The sequence below is a fragment of the Streptopelia decaocto genome (assembly GCF_964273445.1).
Source record: "Streptopelia decaocto genome assembly, chromosome: 4".
Lineage (NCBI taxonomy): Eukaryota > Metazoa > Chordata > Aves > Columbiformes > Columbidae > Streptopelia > Streptopelia decaocto.
The window spans coordinates 75150594-75169013 of record NC_138658.1 but is presented as its reverse complement, the minus strand read 5'-3'; the positions used below and the strand labels follow the sequence as shown (position 1 = coordinate 75169013).

At 50.3% G+C, this 18420-nt stretch overlaps 1 protein-coding gene across 2 annotated transcripts; it reads left to right on the top strand.

Moving 5' to 3' along the window:
* Nucleotides 1-842: 842 nt before the first annotated feature.
* Nucleotides 843-16609, top strand: PANK2 (pantothenate kinase 2). 2 transcript variants are annotated; one of them, XM_082050223.1, is made up of 7 exons: nucleotides 843-1184; nucleotides 11078-11430; nucleotides 12673-12926; nucleotides 14266-14442; nucleotides 14657-14780; nucleotides 15573-15698; nucleotides 16061-16609. In XM_082050223.1, exons 1-7 carry the CDS (start codon nucleotides 956-958, stop codon nucleotides 16109-16111), a joined length of 1314 nt encoding a protein of 437 aa, XP_081906349.1. In that variant the 5' UTR covers nucleotides 843-955; the 3' UTR covers nucleotides 16112-16609. The 2 variants fall into 2 exon arrangements, with proteins under 2 accessions (XP_081906349.1, XP_081906350.1); XM_082050224.1 differs by lacking the exon at nucleotides 843-1184 and having other exon boundaries at nucleotides 11146-11287.
* The last annotated feature ends 1811 nt before the right edge of the window (nucleotides 16610-18420 follow it).

Sequence of the window (18420 nt, the reverse complement as noted above, 5' to 3'; positions counted from 1 at the left end):
CTTGCTGGGTGTTCGGATCCAGCGTGATCTCCAAGGCCTCGTGAGGGGAAACAGGACTTGTTTCTGGCTCTTCCTCTGCAAGACGGAAACCTCAGCTCTCCCCAACAAGGCCAGAGCACCAGTCATTATCCTTCAGGACACGCCGAGCTCAGAAACACGTTTTACTTTTCCTCAGAGCCATTAACGTGGCCCAGAGCTGAGATTCTCAAACAGGTGGCCTCGCCGGCAGCGCCAGCAGCCATGCTGAGCTCCCCAGGCTGACGGCCGGAGCTGTAGGCCCAGATGGCTCAGCCCAGCCTGTGCTCCCACCGGGGGCTGCGGTGCAGGCCCAAGGGCACAGGCCTGACACGGAGGGGGCCCAGGGGCCACAGAACCGCCCCACAGCGAGGGGGTGATGGAGGCTTCGCTATCTGCATATGCAAATCGTATGCAAAGCAGCCCCGGCCCAACCAGTCCTACTGCGGTCTTCCTGCAGCCCCGTCTGCGTTGCCATGGTTACCCGCCCTGTCAATCAGCCGGCCTTCGGCCGCCCCGACCGGGCGGCCGCCTCACGCCATTGGACAGCTGCCGTGTCATTCTCTTGTTGAAGGAAAGCCATAGGCCGACGCTGCCGCATATCGGCCCGCCCCGACGGGCGCCTTAATCCCCGCCCCGTACCGAGCTGGCGCGTTGATTGGGCAGCCACCCTTGTCACTACCCGCGGCCGAGCGGTGAGGGCGGGCCTAGCGTCCCGCTGCCGTCCAATCCCCGCCTCCCATTGGCGAACTCGCCTGTCGCTCCGTGCGGAGGAAGGCGCGGATTGGAGGCGCCTAATCCCACCTTCCCGCCGGGGACGGGGGCGCGCGCGGGGGGCCGTGTGGCGCAGGCGCGCTGGGGGCGGCTGCTGCGGCGGCGGCGGCTGTGAGGAGCGCAGCGCGGCGGGGCGGGCGGCCCATGGGGCCGGGCCGCGCTGCGGATGGAGCCGCTGCGCAACGGCGGCACCACGGAGGAGAAGTCACGGCGGCGCGGCGTGGCGGGGGCGGACGCCGGGCCCCCGCGGCGGCGGAGCAGCAGCAGCGGAGGCGGCGGTGGCGGCGGCTGCTCCTCCTCGGCGGGCGTTGACAGCGCGGCCGGGCCGCAGCCCCGCGAACGGGGCGGCTCCGTGAGCCGGCAGCGCCGGGACTCGGTCCGCAAGAACCGCCCGCGTGAGTGCGGCGGGGGGGGGAGCGGGGGCTGCGGCGGGGGCGGGGCTTGGGCGATGTGGGTGGGGCCTGGCGGATGGGGCGTGGTTTATGGTAATGAGTGGGCGGTGCTGCGGATGGAGGGGCGTGCCCAGGGGCTGGGCGGGGCTTGGGGAGAGGGGCTTTTCAATGGGGCGATGGGTGTGGGGACACAGGAGCACGGTGGGATGGGGACGTAGGGGCACGGTGAGATGGGGACACAGGGACACGGTGAGATGGGGACACAGGGACACGGGATGGGGACGTAGGGACACGGTGAGATGGGGACATAGGGACACGGTGGGATGGGGACATAGGGACACGGTGGGATGGGGACATAGGGACACGGTGAGATGGGGACATAGGGACACGGTGAGATGGGGACATAGGGACACGGTGAGATGGGGATGTAGGGACACGGTGAGATGAGGATGTAGGGACACGGTGAGATGGGGACATAGGGACACGGGATGGGGACGTAGGGGCACGGTGAGATGGGGACACAGGGACACGGTGAGATGGGGATGTAGGGACATGGTGAGATGGGGACATAGGGACACGGTGAGATGGGAACACAGGGACACGGGATGGGGACATAGGGTCACGGTGGGATGGGGACATAGGGACATGGTGGGATGGGGACATAGGGACACGGTGAGATGGGAACACAGGGACACGGGATGGGGACATAGGGACACGGTGAGATGGGGATGTAGGGACACGGTGAGATGGGGACATAGGGACACGGTGAGATGGGAACACAGGGACACGGGATGGGGACATAGGGACAGGGTGAGATGGGGACGTAGGGACACGGTGGGATAGGAACACAGGGACGTGGTGGGATTGGGACACAGGGACACAGTGGGATGGGGACATGGTAGGACAAGGACACGGTGACACTGGGCCATGGGCTCGGTGGAGGGTGGGATGAGCTGAGCTGCTCTGGGACATGGAGGTGGCACCTGGTGGGGTTGGGGCTGAGGTGGCCAAATCAGGGACCTGGGACTGGAGGGGGACTGGGAAGGTCACTGGTGGGGACAGAGCGTGGGGAAAAGATGACAGAAGGACAGACAGAGATGCTGGGGGGGGGCGAAGGCTGCGTGGCTGTGCTGGAAGAAAAGCACCAGAGAGCAAAGAGAAAGGTGTAAATTTGGGGAGGGGAGAAGCCTGTGGGTTTGGCAGGGACAGGGCACAGACTGAGCCGAGCTTTGGAAGGTAAAAAACACCCCCTAAGGCTGGTTTTAAACGCCATATCAGAAATGGTGTGTGGAATTAAGTGCAAAATGGATGGCAGCCTTCATTTTGGGAGCCGCTGTGCAGGTGCTGGGGACGTCACCTCAGCCACGTTGGACGTGGAGCTGCGTGGTTGTTCCTTGTGCCACGGTCCTTCCTCTTGGGAGGAATTTGCCGTATCCACGTAGTTCCCCATTACCTGCATGGCTATTAAAGGGACGCCAGCAAATTAATCCAGGAATCAAAATCATCCTGCTTGTTGTAGCGAGACTCCATCTGTTGGCTGGCGATGGCATGATGTTATTGTTATGCTATTAATGCGAAGTTTTAAATACTGTTCTTTCCCTTTTTATTGATTGCTGGGAAAAAAGAAGCTTCTTTTTGCCTTGAGCTTGAAAAATAGGAATGATATCTCAAAAGACATTCAGAGACTTGAACTGGATGCTGCTTGTGTTACTGGTTTCAGGCAAGTGCTAATAGAGCGTCAGGCTGTGCTGACCTGGGTTCCTTCTCATTTCCAGCTTGCGCTGGATTACAGGAGCGATCCTGCACCAGGAGATGATTGTAAAGTTAATTTTAAATAACTGAGGTGATTGTGGGGTTTTCTGCTTACCTGAGATTTAGTAGGATAAAAGGGGAATTTATTAGAGGGATGTAACGGCACTAGCAGCGATTTAGGTGCAGCAAAACCAACTTTATATGTGAATATCCGCTTTTGTGGCCGTCGTGTCGTAAGGAAATCACAGCAAAACCCACCAGCGGGACATGTGGGGTTGTTAATTAGAGGTGTGCATGTTAATAGGTTGCAGCCAGCAATCTCCGGTATGAAAATTAGGGTGGAATTGGGTATATTGGGTGATGATACTTTTCCGCTTTGCCCGGGGGCAGTTTCAGTGTCTCGTGTGGAAAACCGAGATTGAAATTGGGCGTTGAGGTCGCTGTTTGCTGCGGTGAAGTCCAGAGCAGAGACTGGCGTGGGATCCTGGTGGGAACACGGGTGTTCTGGGGGTTTCAGAGCCGGGTTTGGATCCACCCGGGATCCCAGCCTGGCTTTCCTAAACGATCCTCCTGATAATTTGAAGGGAAACGCGCTCGAGCGAGTCCATCCCTTAACAGGGACAAGGTCTGATGTCGGCGCAGATTAACGTCTTGAAGTTAAAACGCTCGGTCCCACCTTAAGAATCCAGCAAGCCTGAAGAAGAACAAACCCGCTTAATGAGCGTCTGATCAAAAATGTCCTAATTGAGCTCCCGCTCGGCTGCTGCCGGGAGGTTCAATTGAGCGCTGTGACCTTGAGGCCTTGGCAGATGAGCCTTGTTTTCTTAGGAATGAAAGGATTTCAGCGGGCTGCCCTTGAAGCTTGTGATCTCCCTTCCTCTGGAGCTGTAACGCAGGGGAGATCCGAGACCAAAGGGAATTAGATGGGATTTATCTGCAATAACCTGACGCGAGCTCCGCGTCTTGGTGCGGCTCAGGCTCTTAAATATTTCGCTTTGTAGGAATTAAAGAGCTTCATTGCAGGTTTTCGGTAAAAGGAGGAGAAGGCGAGGATTTGAGGATTGTCCCTGAAAATGTCGTGGAGCGGAGACGTGTTGGAGTCCCGAGCTGCTTTGGGGGATTATGTTGGTGGGGTGCGAACGGGAGCTCGACAGGATTATTAGTAATAACGGTAATACCAAAAAAGCTTTATCAGAGGCAATACAGAAGAATTCCTTCCTGCTAATGAATTTTCAGAACCGTTATTGAAATCTATACTTCAAAACTGGACTGGAAATACCCCGGAATAGTCAAGATGATATTCACGTTATGGTTATTTTAACGGAACCGCGGGATACCAAGCGCTCGCTGGGGGTTCGGTTGAGTGCCAGGCATAAAATTCGTGACCACCAGGGGGATATTTTGTTATAATTAATCTTCCTCCTGATAAGAGAAATAGGTCAGCGATCCAGTTCATCCCCTTCTGCTCTCTCTGCTCCTTCCCCATTATTTCCTCGGCAGAGGTGAGTTCAGGTTATTTCCTTGAAAAGAAGCTGGTTGTGATGCTTTTGCGCGACATTGTCCAGGGCGTTTTACTGCTTTAAAAAGGGGAGAGGTTGCATGAAGTGGATTTGTATTGTGGGGTGCTCATGAATTCCAAAAGAAAGCCTGTAGTTAAAATATCAAGAAGAGCATCCTGCGAATAGTTTCTCTATATTTACCCTTGTGTGGTTTAAAAAAAAGCATGTCCCCCTCTATTCACCTGTTTCTTTTCAAGTTTTAGTATCTCCTATCAGAATCATGCACGGACATAGTGTGCAAATCGCTTTAAATTCTCCATACAGATCGTATGCAATTAGAGGTACAAATAAAACTCTCCTTGGGCAGCTCCTCTGCAGTATGAAATTCAAGCTTTGATTTGTATTTTTAAATACCTTTTTATGTTTTGGAATTGGGTGTGAAACGTGAATTTCAAGCAAAGCCTATTTGTAGAGATGAGAGGATATGTAGAATTAGTGTCGCTTTATATTAAACGCTGGTTAATATTTTTTCTTTCCCAGTTGTAAGATTTCCATAGTGGTGTAACGATATCAAAATAGAACGTTGAATATTTTAGAGTAAGCGTAGAGATGCTGCCAAATGCTCAACTAAATCATCAGTCTTGATCTAATTGTTTTAGCTTCTGGTTTAATTGGCTCATAATTTAAGGATCAATCTGGAAAACGACTTGAGCCGCTTGTCGTATGAAGAAAAATCCACCACGGGAGTTTTGAATTATATCTCCTCTTTCATCTTGACACTTACAGCTTTCAAAAACAGTCTGTTGAGGGGTTTTTTATTTATATAGCAGCCAGTTTTATAAAGCGATTTCCATAACATATACAGGCATTATATTTTTCTTGCCCTGGAGAGCTTGCGGTCTGACCCTGAGGGGGATCTGAAGATGGTGATTTAGTGATAGCCCCAAGCCCTGAACTTTGTTTGCAGAAACGTTTGTGTTTGTTGTTGCTTATCCATAGAAGAAAGCTTATATTTAAGGCTGTATGTAAATTGTGTGTATGAAAATGTATGTGTAGAGCTACTTCTGGAAAGTGTCGGTGTTAAGAGAAGACAATCCTTGGTCAGGCCAAAAGATGAAGAGAAAAATTTCTTGGAGAAAAATTTCTTGGAGAAAAATTGTCTTTCCGGATGCTTTATAACTGCTCTGGCAGCGGGTGTGTTAGGGGACAAAATGAAAGTGGCCTCAAGTTGCGCCAGGGGAGGTTGAGGTTGGATCTGGGGAACAATTTCCTCCCCAAAGGGCTGTGGGGCATTGGAACAGGCTGCCCAGGGCAGTGCTGGAGTCACCATCCCTGGAGGGCTGGACAGATGGACATGAGGTTCTCAGGACATGGGGTGGGTTAACGGTTGGACTCAATCTTGAGGGTCTTTTCCAACCAAAATGATTCTGTGACTCTGAAAATAAGGCTCATGGTTAGCACAGGGGAAAGGGACCTGGGGGTCCTGGGGACAGCAGGGTGACCATGAGCCAGCACTGGGCCCTTGTGGCCAGGAAGCCAATGGTACCTGGGGTGGGTTAGAAGGGGGTGGTCAGTAGGTCAGAGAGGTTCTCCTGCCCCTCTACTCTGCCCTGGGGAGACCACACCTGGAATCTTGTGTCCAGTTGTGGCCCCTCAGTTCCAGCAGGACAGGGAACTGCTGGAGAGAGTCCAGTGCAGCCACCAAGATGCTGAAGGGAGTGGAGCATCTCCCGTGTGAGGAAAGGCTGAGGGAGCTGGGGCTCTGGAGCTGGACAAGAGAGACTGAGGGGTGACCTCATTCATGTTTACAGATATCTAAAGGGTGAGTGTCAGGAGGATGGAGCCAGGCTCTTCTCAGTGACAACGAGTGATACGACAAGGGGTAATGGGTTCAAACTGGAACACAGGAGGTTCCACTTAAATTTGAGAAGAAACTTCTTCATGGTGAGGGTGGCAGAGCCTGGCCCAGGCTGCCCAGGGAGGTTGTGGAGTCTCCTTCTGTGCAGACATTCCAACCGCCTGGACACCTTCCTGTGTAACCTCATCTGGGTGTTCCTGCTCCATGGGGGGATTGCACTGGATGAGCTTTCCAGGGCCCTTCAACCCCTGACATTCTGGGATTCTGTGGTTGTGTCCCTGATCTGCTGAGCGGTGCCACAGTTTTCCCAGTTCCTCACATCACCCTCTTTGTACCCCAGCTTCTTTTCACTCCGAATACCATCGCATTTATTTCTTCTTGACTTTTTTACACAACATTTGTCAGGTTAGCTGCTGTCATCATGCTAAGAAAGAAATAGAGTTCCTTTAAGGAAGACTGTAGAAGGTTTTGGGTGGAGAGCACTTGTGGCTTTGAGAAGAGGATTTCTTGCCTTTTTGGTAAATGTCCAAACAACCAGAGAGACATAAAACTCTTCTTGGAGGATGCTGGGCAGGAGGAGACCGCAGAGGTTCACCCCACAATGTTCCTCCTGTGTTCTCGTTCTCCCCATCGTTCTTTGCCACATCGTTCTCTACATCATTTGTGTGCCACAGCCCTTTCCTGGACAAATGGGTTTATAGGGGATGTTTTGTCCATGCCCCAGATTATTGGAGTGCTCTGCACGGATTTTACTGCATAGAAAATCCCTTAGGGTATGGTAAAGAAATACTTAATATTGAGCTAGCATGCTTCTTCCTCGGATTCCTAACCTGTGCCTGGGATATATATACTGAGAGATCCATAATTAAGAATCATTTGGTTTAAGTTAATTACCTTAATGGGCGATCTTTTAGAATTTGTCCCTGGTGACTGAAGGTACAGCCGAGCTGTTGGCAGATGGAGAACGATGCTGCTCCGTGCGGAGCTTTTCTGGGTCTGCGGGGATAGCTGAGGCTTGTTGGGGATTGGATGCTCTTTTTGGGGCCAGCTGGGGCTTAGTGGGGCTAGTAAAAAACAAAATGAGAGTGAGGACTAGTAAAGTCTGATCCTAACCTGAGTACGGTTCACACCAGGCTCTGCAGGTGTTGTTGCTGTTTCCTTATTAGCCAGTGGGTACCTGGTGTGTTTAACCCCATGCCTGATGTTCTGCGAGTTCAGTGGCAGCTGTAACAACACCTGAATAAAAGGGAAATTTATAGATATTAAAAAATTGAAGGTCTTGAGGGGACTGAGAATCAGAGAATCACTTGGGTTGGAAAGACCCTCAGGATCATTGAGTCCAACCATTCCCCACCCCTGGCACTGCCCCATGTCCTGAGAACCTCATGTCCGTCTGTCCAACCCTCCAGGGATGGTGACTCCAGCACTGCCCTGGGCAGCCTGTTCCAATGCCCCACAGCCCTTTGGGGAAGAAATTGTTCCCAGATCCAACCTCAGCCTCCCCTGGCGCAACTTGAGGCCGTTTCCTCTGCTCCTGGCGCTTGTTCCTGGGGAGCAGAGCCCGACCCCCCTGGCTCCAAGCTCCTTTCAGGCAGTTCAGAGATCAGAAGGTCTCCCCTCAGCTCCTGTTCTCCAGCTGAACCCCCCAGGTCCCTCAGCCGCTCCATCACACTTGTGCTCCAGCCCCTCACCAGCTCCGTTCCCTTCTCTCAACTCGCTCCAGCACCTCAAGGCCTTTCTTGGCGTGAGGGGCCCAAAACTGACCCCAGAATTGGCAGTTTGGCCTCCCCAGTGCCCAGCACAGGGAATGAGCTGGGATGAAGTTTCTGAGGAGCTGCTCTCTTTTGTGTTGATAAGGACCAAGTTGGTGATTCTCATGCCCTAAAATCTGGAAGGTTTGTGTCCCTGAGTTTGCTCTGTGACCTTCACAACCAGCTTTAACATGAACCAGTGTTACCTACTGAGCAAATGCTTGTGCTGCCAGCTGAGTGTCTCCTCGGGAGCAGAAGCCCCTTTAGCTTGTGGTGAAGCAGCTCGTGTGGCATTTTCAGCTCCATGGCTTAATTTTTGGACGTTTTTCTGCTGCTGATGGACATCTCCAAGATCCCCCTCTCTGCTCTCTCCCTGTTTCTGCCCTTACGTAACCTCACAAAGTGATGTCGCAGAGGGTTTCTGGAACCAGTTCCTTGGTCAGAGCAGACATGTTGAAGCTTTTAAGAGGGAGAAATGGGTGAAGAGGGTTGTCCAGGTGTCGGTGACCACGACACCGGAGGGAACTTGGCTGAGGAACGTGGGGAAGCTGCTTGTTCTTCCTTCCCTTGCGCAGAGCTCGCTGGGTTGCCAGCGGTTTATTGAGTATCAAAAAGCCCAGTGCATGTGGGGAATCTGGTTTTAGTGCTGGTGTTTAGACAGAGGGTGTTCCCAGTGCCAGTCACAGCAGCAGGAGCCGCTGGTTTGGCTGCTTGTTCACCTGTGCTTGCTGGTATTTTTATCACTTCCCTCAACAGCGGCGCATGATCCATGTTCAAAGCTTTTTTCTGCGGTAATTAATTGAGTACTCGAGGCCTTTGATTAAAGAAAGACGAAATACTTTAAATGCTTTGGGGGAGGGGGTCCTATTTTGCCATTAACACGGGGACCGCTGACTTACAGATGTATGTACATTGTTGGAAACGGTTTTAATATCGTACCAGGTGAACTCGTGTATGGGATTTTTAGGTTTAAGGTGTTGGGATGAGCACGTGGGTCGCAGAGTCATAGAACAGTTTGAGTCAGAAGGGACCTTCGGTTCTGAATTCTGGGGTACAGAATGAGGAATTTTCATGAAAAACATTTTTATTGGCATGAAAAAACTCCTTGAATCGCTCCCGTGTTCTTTCTCCCTTCGACTGCCATTCAACTTTATTTCTCTTGGTTGTGAATGGTTTAATCCCGCTGCCGTAAGCCGTAACATGTGGCTGCGTTTTTCTCTTTGCTCTGGAGCCCGTGGATCTCGTTAGCTCAAGCCTATCCTGTAGCTCATTAATAGTAATATTAATCTGTTCCAGTTCTTGGCTCTAATCGCAGGATCCATCTGATCGGGGTTTTCTCTTGATCTTTTCCAAGCAGCTCATTATCTAATACAGCTGTAAATGTTGCTGGGCCTGACACTAATGCATATTTTGTACCACAGGGGAATTTGACTAATAAAATAATCCAATTAGACATTTGTTTTCGTCTCCCTGGGGCATCTCAGATTACTCGTCTACCTCGGTTATAGGTTGTAATTAGGTAACGTTTGTACATCCCTTTGATGTAAAAGCACCAGCCTTGTCCTCGGCTCCGCCTTTGGATCGGAACTTTATAAAAGAAAGAAAGCGCAGGGGATGGAGCGGGTGTCACAGTGCTGTCAGACCCACGATGGGGTATCTCCAGTGCCATGTGGGGCTGTGAGGGTTTTGAGGACTGAAAACCAAAGGCTGGGAGCTCCAGAACATGCTATATCACAGAATCACAGAAACAGAACCACAGAATGTCAGGGGTTGGAAGGGACCTGGAAAGCTCATCCAGTGCAATCCCCCCATGGAGCAGGAACACCCAGATGAGGTTACACAGGAAGGTGTCCAGGCGGGTTGGAATGTCTGCAGAGAAGGAGACTCCACAACCTCCCTGGGCAGCCTGGGCCAGGCTCTGCCACCCTCACCGGGAAGATGTTTCTTCTCAAATTTAAGTGGAACCTCCCATGTTCCAGTTTGCACCCATTGCCCCTTGTCCTGTCATTGGTTGTCACCGAGAAGAGCCTGGCTCCATCCTCCTGACACTCACCCTTTATATATCTGTAAACATGAATGAGGTCACCCCTCAGTCTCCTGTTCTCCAGCTCCAGAGCCCCAGCTCCCTCAGCCTTTCCTCACACAGGAGATGCTCCACTCCCTTCGGCATCTTGGTGGCTGCGCTGGACTCTCTCCAGCAGTTCCCTGTCCTGCTGGAACTGAGGGGCCACAACTGGACACAAGATTCCAGGTGTGGTCTCCCCAGGGCAGAGCAGAGGGGCAGGAGAACCTCTCTGACCTACTGACCACCCCCTTCTAACCCACCCCAGGTACCACTGGCTTCCTGGCCACAAGGGCCCAGTGCTGGCTCATGGTCACCCTGCTGTCCCCAGGACCCCCAGGTCCCTTTCCCCTACACTGCTCTCTAATAGGTCATTTGCCAACTTACACTGGAACCTGGGGTTGTTCCTGCCCAGATTCAAGACCCTACACTTGCCCTTGTTCTATTTCATTAAATGTTTCCCCGCCCAACTCTCCAGCCTGTCCAGGTCTCTGATGGCAGCACAGCTTCCAGTGTCACCACTCCTCCCAGCTTGGTATCATCAGCAAACTTGCTGACAGTCACTCTATTCCCTCATCCAAGTCATTGATGAATATATTGAATAACACAGGCCCCAGCACTGCCCCCTGAGGCACTGCACTGGATACAGGCCTCAACTGGACTCTGCCCCATTGACCACGACTCTCTGGCTTCTTCCCTTCAGCCAGCTCACAGTCCACCTCACTACCCGATCATCCCGACCGCACTCCCTCAGTTTAGCAGCAAAACGGGTTGAGTCCACGCACAGAGGAGTCTCAGCCACGCTTGTGAAATACAGACCACACTTGTGACGTTTTTTCCTTTAAGTTTTCCACTTTAGAAACCAAACATGCCTTCATTCTGGAGTCCCTAGAGAACTGCGCGAATTAATTCAGTTGATAAGTATTTTGTTGGCGGTACGACAGTAACATACCCTATTTCTTTCTTTTCTTTAGTCTTTCCTTGGTTCGGCTTGGACATCGGAGGGACCTTGGTCAAGCTGGTTTATTTCGAACCGAAGGACATCACCGCTGAAGAGGAGGAGGAAGAAGTGGAAAACCTCAAAAGCATCCGCAAGTACCTGACGTCCAACGTGGCCTACGGCTCCACGGGCATTCGGGACGTGCACCTCGAGCTAAAGGACCTTACCCTGTGTGGACGTAAAGGCAATCTGCACTTTATACGCTTTCCTACTCATGACATGCCCGCTTTTATTCAAATGGGAAGCGAAAAACACTTTTCAAGCCTCCATACTACCTTATGTGCCACGGGAGGTGGAGCGTACAAATTTGAGCAGGACTTTCGCACAGTATGCAATTTTTGGCTTCTATACCGTTGGGGATATATAAAACTTTCTCTTCAGGCTCTTAAAGCTTCTCTAAATCTCGGCTTTGGAAGGGTGTACCTAACTCTGATTAAACTGGGTTTGGGGAGCATGGGGAGCCAAGTTCACATCTCCAAGTTCTTCCCTGAAAATGCATGTGACATCCCTGTAACTGTAAAATTACTCGCTAACTCCCATGGCTTGTGCTCTTACTTGGCTTTCTCTGTGTAATTAATCTCTGTTTATGCTGATCTCAGTCAGTCTTTTTTCCCTTTGCTGTCTTTCACACGCTTAATATTTGCTTTATTGTTCCTTTGCTTGTGTGGTTTTGTTTCTGAAACGCCTGTGAGTGAGCTGCTTTGGTGGTAAATTAACTGAAAGGAGGTTGGCGTTTGGGATTTGACATCGTCCTGTGGCTTCATTGTAAGTTTGGTTCTTGTTTGTAGGTGAAAAACGTGTGCGACAAAGACTTTGTTTAACCAGGGCTTGAAAAAACACACCAAGTGAAGAAGCGTTTTGTGCAGTCGCGGCAGTGACGTGAGGGGAAAACAATTTTATGGGATTATTTTGGTTGGAGATCTTTAAGGTCATCGAGTCCAACCATAACCCACCCCTGGCACTGCCCCATGTCCTGAGAACCTCATGTCCGTCTGTCCGACCCTCCAGGGATGGTGACTCCAGCACTGCCCTGGGCAGCCTGTTCCAATGCCCCACAGCCCTTGGGGGAAGAAATTGTTCCCCAGATCCAACCTCAACCTCCCCTGGCGCAACTTGAGGCCGTTTCCTCTGCTCCTGGCGCTTGTTCCTGGGGAGCAGAGCCCGACCCCCCCTGGCTCCAAGCTCATCATCATCACTTCCCCTGTTCTTTTGGGGTTGGTTTTGTTCTGTGTGGTTTTATTTTTTTATATTTTTTTCCAAACACTTCAATCTTTTCTCATTTTTCTTTGCTTTTCCTGCTAACGCTCAGAGCCAGGACCCAGACCAGGCCCTTGGAAGCTGACGGGACTCTCTTGGTGTCCATCCGTGGCTCCAGTTGTTTGTTCCCCCCCATTTCCCAACTGGACTGGTGTCACTAAATGTCCACGTGGAGAAAGCCGGAGCCCTCTCGCGATCACAGGGAGCAACGGCTGAATTTATCCAGCAGCGAATGCATTTCTCTAACCCTGAGCATAAACCCTTCAGATCCTTTGCTACTTCTTGAATACTCTTCTTGTTTTTTCCTACCAGATGAGTGACCTTGAGCTTTGTAAGCTCGATGAACTCGATTGCCTTATTAAAGGAGTTTTGTACATCGATTCGGTCGGATTCAATGGGCATTCGGAGTGCTACTATTTCGAGAACCCGACGGATGCCGAACGGTGTCGGAAGCTCCCGTTCAACCTGGAGAACCCGTATCCTCTCCTCCTGGTGAACATCGGCTCGGGGGTCAGCATTCTGGCCGTGTATTCCAAAGAAAACTACAAGCGGGTCACGGGCACCAGGTGAGCGCTGCAAGGGCACCAATTGCGTTTAATTTAGAGTAAAAAGTGACATTTTCAGGGAACAAGCTGCAGTAAAGGTGGTGAGTTGAATGACCGAGCTCCTGCTCTTCCCTTTTCGCTGCCAAGAGAGAGAATCTGAATTTCACCCCTTAGTCTCTTTACTGTGACCAGTCTCTTTAAAAAGTTATTTTTCAGTTGCCCTGCTGTAGGAATTAGTGGTTTATTTGCCATCAGAGAGCTCCCGTAATTTCAGATTGACCCAAATACAATGATTCCATTCACAAGCGTTGACTTTGCAGGAGAGATTTGCCTCAGGACTTCGGAAATTTCCCTTATTTTGGTGGCAGGGACGTGATTCTCCAGTAATTTTCCAACTGTGTTATGGTTGGACTCGATGATCCTGAGGGTTCAATTCCAACCAGAATTATTCTATGATTCTATGACTTCTTTTGCCTCGCAAACCCAAAGAGCTCGGTGGCTTTGAGCTTCCCTAGAACACAAGCCCTATGGGGAGAGGCTGAGGGAGCTGGGCTTGTTTAGTCTGGAGAAGAGGAGGCTCAGAGGTGAGCTCAGCACTCTCTAGAACTACCTGAAGGGCAGTTCTAGCCAGGTGGGGCTTGGGCTCTTCTCCCAGGCATCAGCAATAGGACAAGGGGCCATGGGCTTCAACTGTGCCAGGGGAAATTGAGGCTGGAGATGAGAAAGCAATTCTGTGCAGAGAGAGTGGTCAGGATTGGAATGGCTGCCCAGGGAGGTGCTGGACTCACCGGCCCTGGAGGTTTTTAAACTGAGATTGGCCATGGCACTTAGTGCCATGATCTAGTCAATGGGCTGGAGTTGGACCAAGGGTTGGACTTGATGATCTCTGAGGGCTTTTCCAACCCAGTCGATTCTGTGATTCTGTGAATGTAGCAATAATAATAGTAATAGTAATAATAACAATAACCCCACAGTCTTATTATATACACCATTATTGGCGTGTGTGCTCAGTAAAGTGAACAGGACATCATTTTTTCCCCTTAATACATCAGGTATCCCTCAGGACTAATATTTATTTTAAGATTGACTTCTCAAAGCACTGGGAAGAAGGTGGATATTGTAAAAATAGAAAATGAAGTTGTTATTTAGGATGATGCTCTCTGCAGAAGGCTGTGAGGGCCTGGGATCCCTTTATTTGAAAAGCAACAGATTTCAAGAAAACTGCTGCTCATCTGACATTGTCCTCACCGAAAAGAGAAAGAACGGGGCAACCTGAACTCACCGAGATTTCACCGAAACGAGCCGTTTTCTGTCTCTTTAGAAGCAAAGCGGGTGACTTTGGTTTCTCTTTACGTTGCAGCCTGGGAGGGGGAACCTTTTTTGGGCTCTGCTGCCTCCTGACCGGCTGCTCCACGTTTGAGGAGGCGCTGGAGATGGCGTCGCGCGGGGACAGCACCAAAGTGGACAAGCTGGTGCGGGACATTTACGGGGGGGACTACGAGCGGTTCGGGTTGCCCGGTTGGGCTGTGGCCTCCAGGTAAGGACTGAGTTTTGTAATTTATATTTTTCATTTGAGATCGCGCGAGGGTGAAAAACTAGATTTACACATCTTGGGAGAGCAACTGCTTCTGTTGTTGTGTTTGAATAGATCTGAATTACCGAGAGCAACGCTTTTTGCAGTTAGAAATAAGCAATTCCTGTTTTCTCCTGGGATTCTGATGGACTTTTAACCCCAAAATTGTCTTTTCCAGCTTTGGGAACATGATGAGCAAGGAGAAGCAGGACTCTGTCAGCAAAGAGGACCTGGCCAAGGCCACTTTAATCACCATCACCAACAACATCGGCTCCATAGCGCGGATGTGCGCGCTCAACGAGGTATCACGGGGAAACCTCTTTCACATACGGTTCCTGCGGCGGGTTGACGAATTTCTCGCTCAGGTCCCACCGTTTCCACCACCGTTCCTGGTTATCTTTGTGCTTTCAGCTTCTTTACAGTGCTGCCTTGTTGCGTTCATGTCAAGCAGCATTGTACAGGGCTATGAAAGAGCAGAGACGAGCGCTCCGCTCCCTCCGCAGCCTCTTCTGCTGGGGCTAAGCCAACGCGCGCTAATTACCTTAATTTACTGCTGAAATTAGGCGAGGCCTTCTGAACAGGCCTACCCGCAATCCATCTGCTGAGTCCTCGCTGAATGCAAAAAGGATGCTCCGTAATTAGGGGAAAGTGTTAACGAACGTGGGGATGGAAGGAAAATCCACAGGATGCAAGTGAAGGGGCAGAAAGGATTTAATCCTGACTCTGTGGAACGAGGAGGAACCGAAATGATTTTCTTGTTGGAGATCAAAAGCTTCAGAGCACATCGCTTGGCTCGGACCAATTTTGGGATTGAAAAGTGTGGCTGGAAGTCTGATATAAATCAAAAATACCACGACTTGGTTGGTCTTTTCAGGATTGTGTTGGTTATGTGTTCCTATATATTTTTATTCGTCTTACATTAACAGTAGAGAACTATTCAGCTTATTTAGTGATGAGTTAAAGCCCGGAGTTGTGGGGAGAGGAGATGGCACTTGGTGATCAGTGTTTCTCGCCAGTATAAGGATCATCAGTGCAAACAGAGAATTGAATTCAGCCTTAACGCTCCATTGGGTTTTTTTCCTTAATACTCGCAGAACATTAATCGCGTGGTGTTCGTTGGCAACTTCCTTCGGATCAACACGATCTCCATGAGGCTTCTGGCGTACGCTCTGGACTACTGGTCCAAGGGGCAGTTAAAAGCACTTTTCTTGGAACACGAGGTGAAATGTTTAATTTATTATGTCCCGTGTTGAGATTCAAACCCTTTGTGAAACAGCCGCGTGGAGCCTGTAGCTGTTGACACACAGCAGGTTGCTACAGTGGGTCACTGTATTATTACACAGGGTCACAAAAACACATCTATTTTTCCAGTAATTAATAATAGAATTGTTTCCTACCAAACTGTAAGACTCTTGAGGGTGTAGATGATTCTGTGGAGCTCTGCTTTCCCACCTTACAGTTGTTAAAATCTATTTTCCTCCCACCAAGTTGTTAAAATTACAATGTATGCGTAATATTCTTGTTTTCCTCTCAGTTGTGTGCCTTTATTTTAATATTTAATAAATTCCTCTCTGCTCCTCAGGGTTATTTCGGTGCAGTCGGTGCTCTGCTGGAACTCCTGGATTCAGCCTGAGTCCCTACAGATTCTATATGTTGGACCTATGGAGCTGGGGCGCTTCCCCGGTCACCAAACCCACGTTTCGCTTCAAACCATCCGTTCGCTGTTTAATTGCGGGTGACCCGATGGGAACGGGCAAGGCCCGTCGCGTTTCTACCTGTAAACAGTTCAAACCGATCTTCAATTCCAACGCGGGTTTGTTCAAAAGAGAGAACGTCCGCCAATCCGCTGCCTGGGCCGCAGCGACGCTTTATTCCCCTCGCCGCTATTTCTTCGCTACGTCGTTCATATAATTAGGGATGAAAGGTAAAGCCCAAATCCCGCGCTGGCTCTGATTTCAACCACACGATGCTTTGGGGCTGCCGTGGGGCCCGAGTGTCCATCAACCTCTGCCCTTTTGATCTACAAGCAAGTTTGAAGATTAAATAGTATTTCTTTTCCTGTTTGTTGTGTTTTTCTCTCTGTTGTTAAACTTGGCTGCATATAATTATACCAAAGAGATGTTTTTTTTCACTTGGGATCTCTGTAGTGTTTTATTTCTATGTGTAGTAACTGTAAAACTAGTAGTTTTTGGGGGAAACCTTCCCGTACGCGTCCTGTCCTCTGTATTGTCTGCGTGCCATCTCCAAGCTGCTGTGGTTTGGAACCTCAAAAGATCTGAGGCTGTGGATGGGTTCGGAATCTGAACTTTCCTTCCCGTCTCTGCTTTGAGCGGCTCCTTGCAGAAGTCCCTCCCAGGCTTGGGTCTCCTGCACGGGGCCATCGAAGTGACTGTCACCCTCACTCCAACACAGCTCTTTAGGCCCGGTTTAAATCGGATTGTTCAGCTCGTTGATCCGGTGCAGGTTTTACACCTGCTGGCAGTGCTGGGTTGTCCCGGTTTGGTTTTTTTGCTGTTGCACCTCAGCAAATGGCTTCAGTCTCTACCCACCCACATGCAAGGTTCCCCACAGCTCCTTGTGTAGCACCTGCCTCACTTTTGGGCCCAAAAAGGGGATAAACCACGAGTTCAGAAGGGATGCTCTGGCTAGTTGAGATCCTGTGGGATATTTCTCTTCCAGCGCTGCTGGGTGAGTGTTGTGGATCGTGGTACTTTTAAAGGGAAGGGGGTTGAGCAGGATAACAGTTGTGGGGTGGTTTGGGTTGAAGGGACCTTCCCAGCTCCCCCAGTGCCCCCCCTGCCATGAGCAGGGACATCTTCACCAGCTCAGGTTGCTCAGAGCCCCGTCCAGCCTGGCCTGGGATGTCTCCAGGGATGGTTCAGCCACCACCTCTCTGGCCAACCTGTTCGGGATCTGTTGTATCTGAGACCTCAAATATTATTCATTTCTCGTGAAATCGCACAAAAGGTCCCCCAAGTGTACTAAAAACAACACTTCTCAATCGCTGGTTGTAGGTTTCTTGACTTAACTCCTTCTCCACCATATAAAATATTAACACACGGCACATAACCGGCTGCCGTTCCAGCCGTGTCTCCCACCCTCCATCAAAACTCGCCCTGGTTTGACTCCTGGAACACAAACAGAAAAACACACGTTGGCTTTTAAAGATGTCCTTGTGCCCAGGCCTGGCTTAGCTCCTCACCGCCATACTTAAGCGCATGTGGGCTGATCAGGTTTAATTAGTTCCGGGGCTTTTATGCAGATGACGTTGGGTTGGTGAAGCCTTTTTCCTGTGGATTTTGAGGAGATCCTGCATGGTCTGATGGCCAACACCAAAGTCCCCGCTGTATTGTGTGTAATTTTTGGCCATTTTTTAATTCTTGTAATAAAATATTACAGTTATTTTTACATACGTGAAACTCACGTTTGCATCGTGTGTTTTTCTACAACAGAGCAAAGGGATGAATGATCTGAAGAGGCACCAAGAACACGTCGGTGAAATGGGGGTGAACGAGTCCTTGCAATTGCTTCTTAGCAGCTTATAACAAGTAACTCTCCGCAATCCTCAATTACTTTTCACTCCCTGCACGTTGTGGTCTTTGAAAATCACATTGCAAAGCATGTTAATGGACACCAAAAAATAAATAGTAAAAATATCAATATTTGCCTGTTGCTGGTAGTGAGGATCCCTCCTCGATGCTCGACTCTCCAACGCTGTAATGTTAAGCAGGTCACTTAAACCAGGCTTACCTAAACCTGAGTGTGGGGCTGCGCTGCTGAGAAGGTAGGTTTCTGCACAATAGGATCAGGTTGTATCATGATCTGGCATTGGGATGTCCAGCCAGGGCGTTTCTGTGTCATTTGGGGGCAAAATCCAGCTTTTTGGGTTTGACAAAAGATGACGTGGTCGGCAGGTGCTGATCGGTGCTTTGGAGGCCTCTT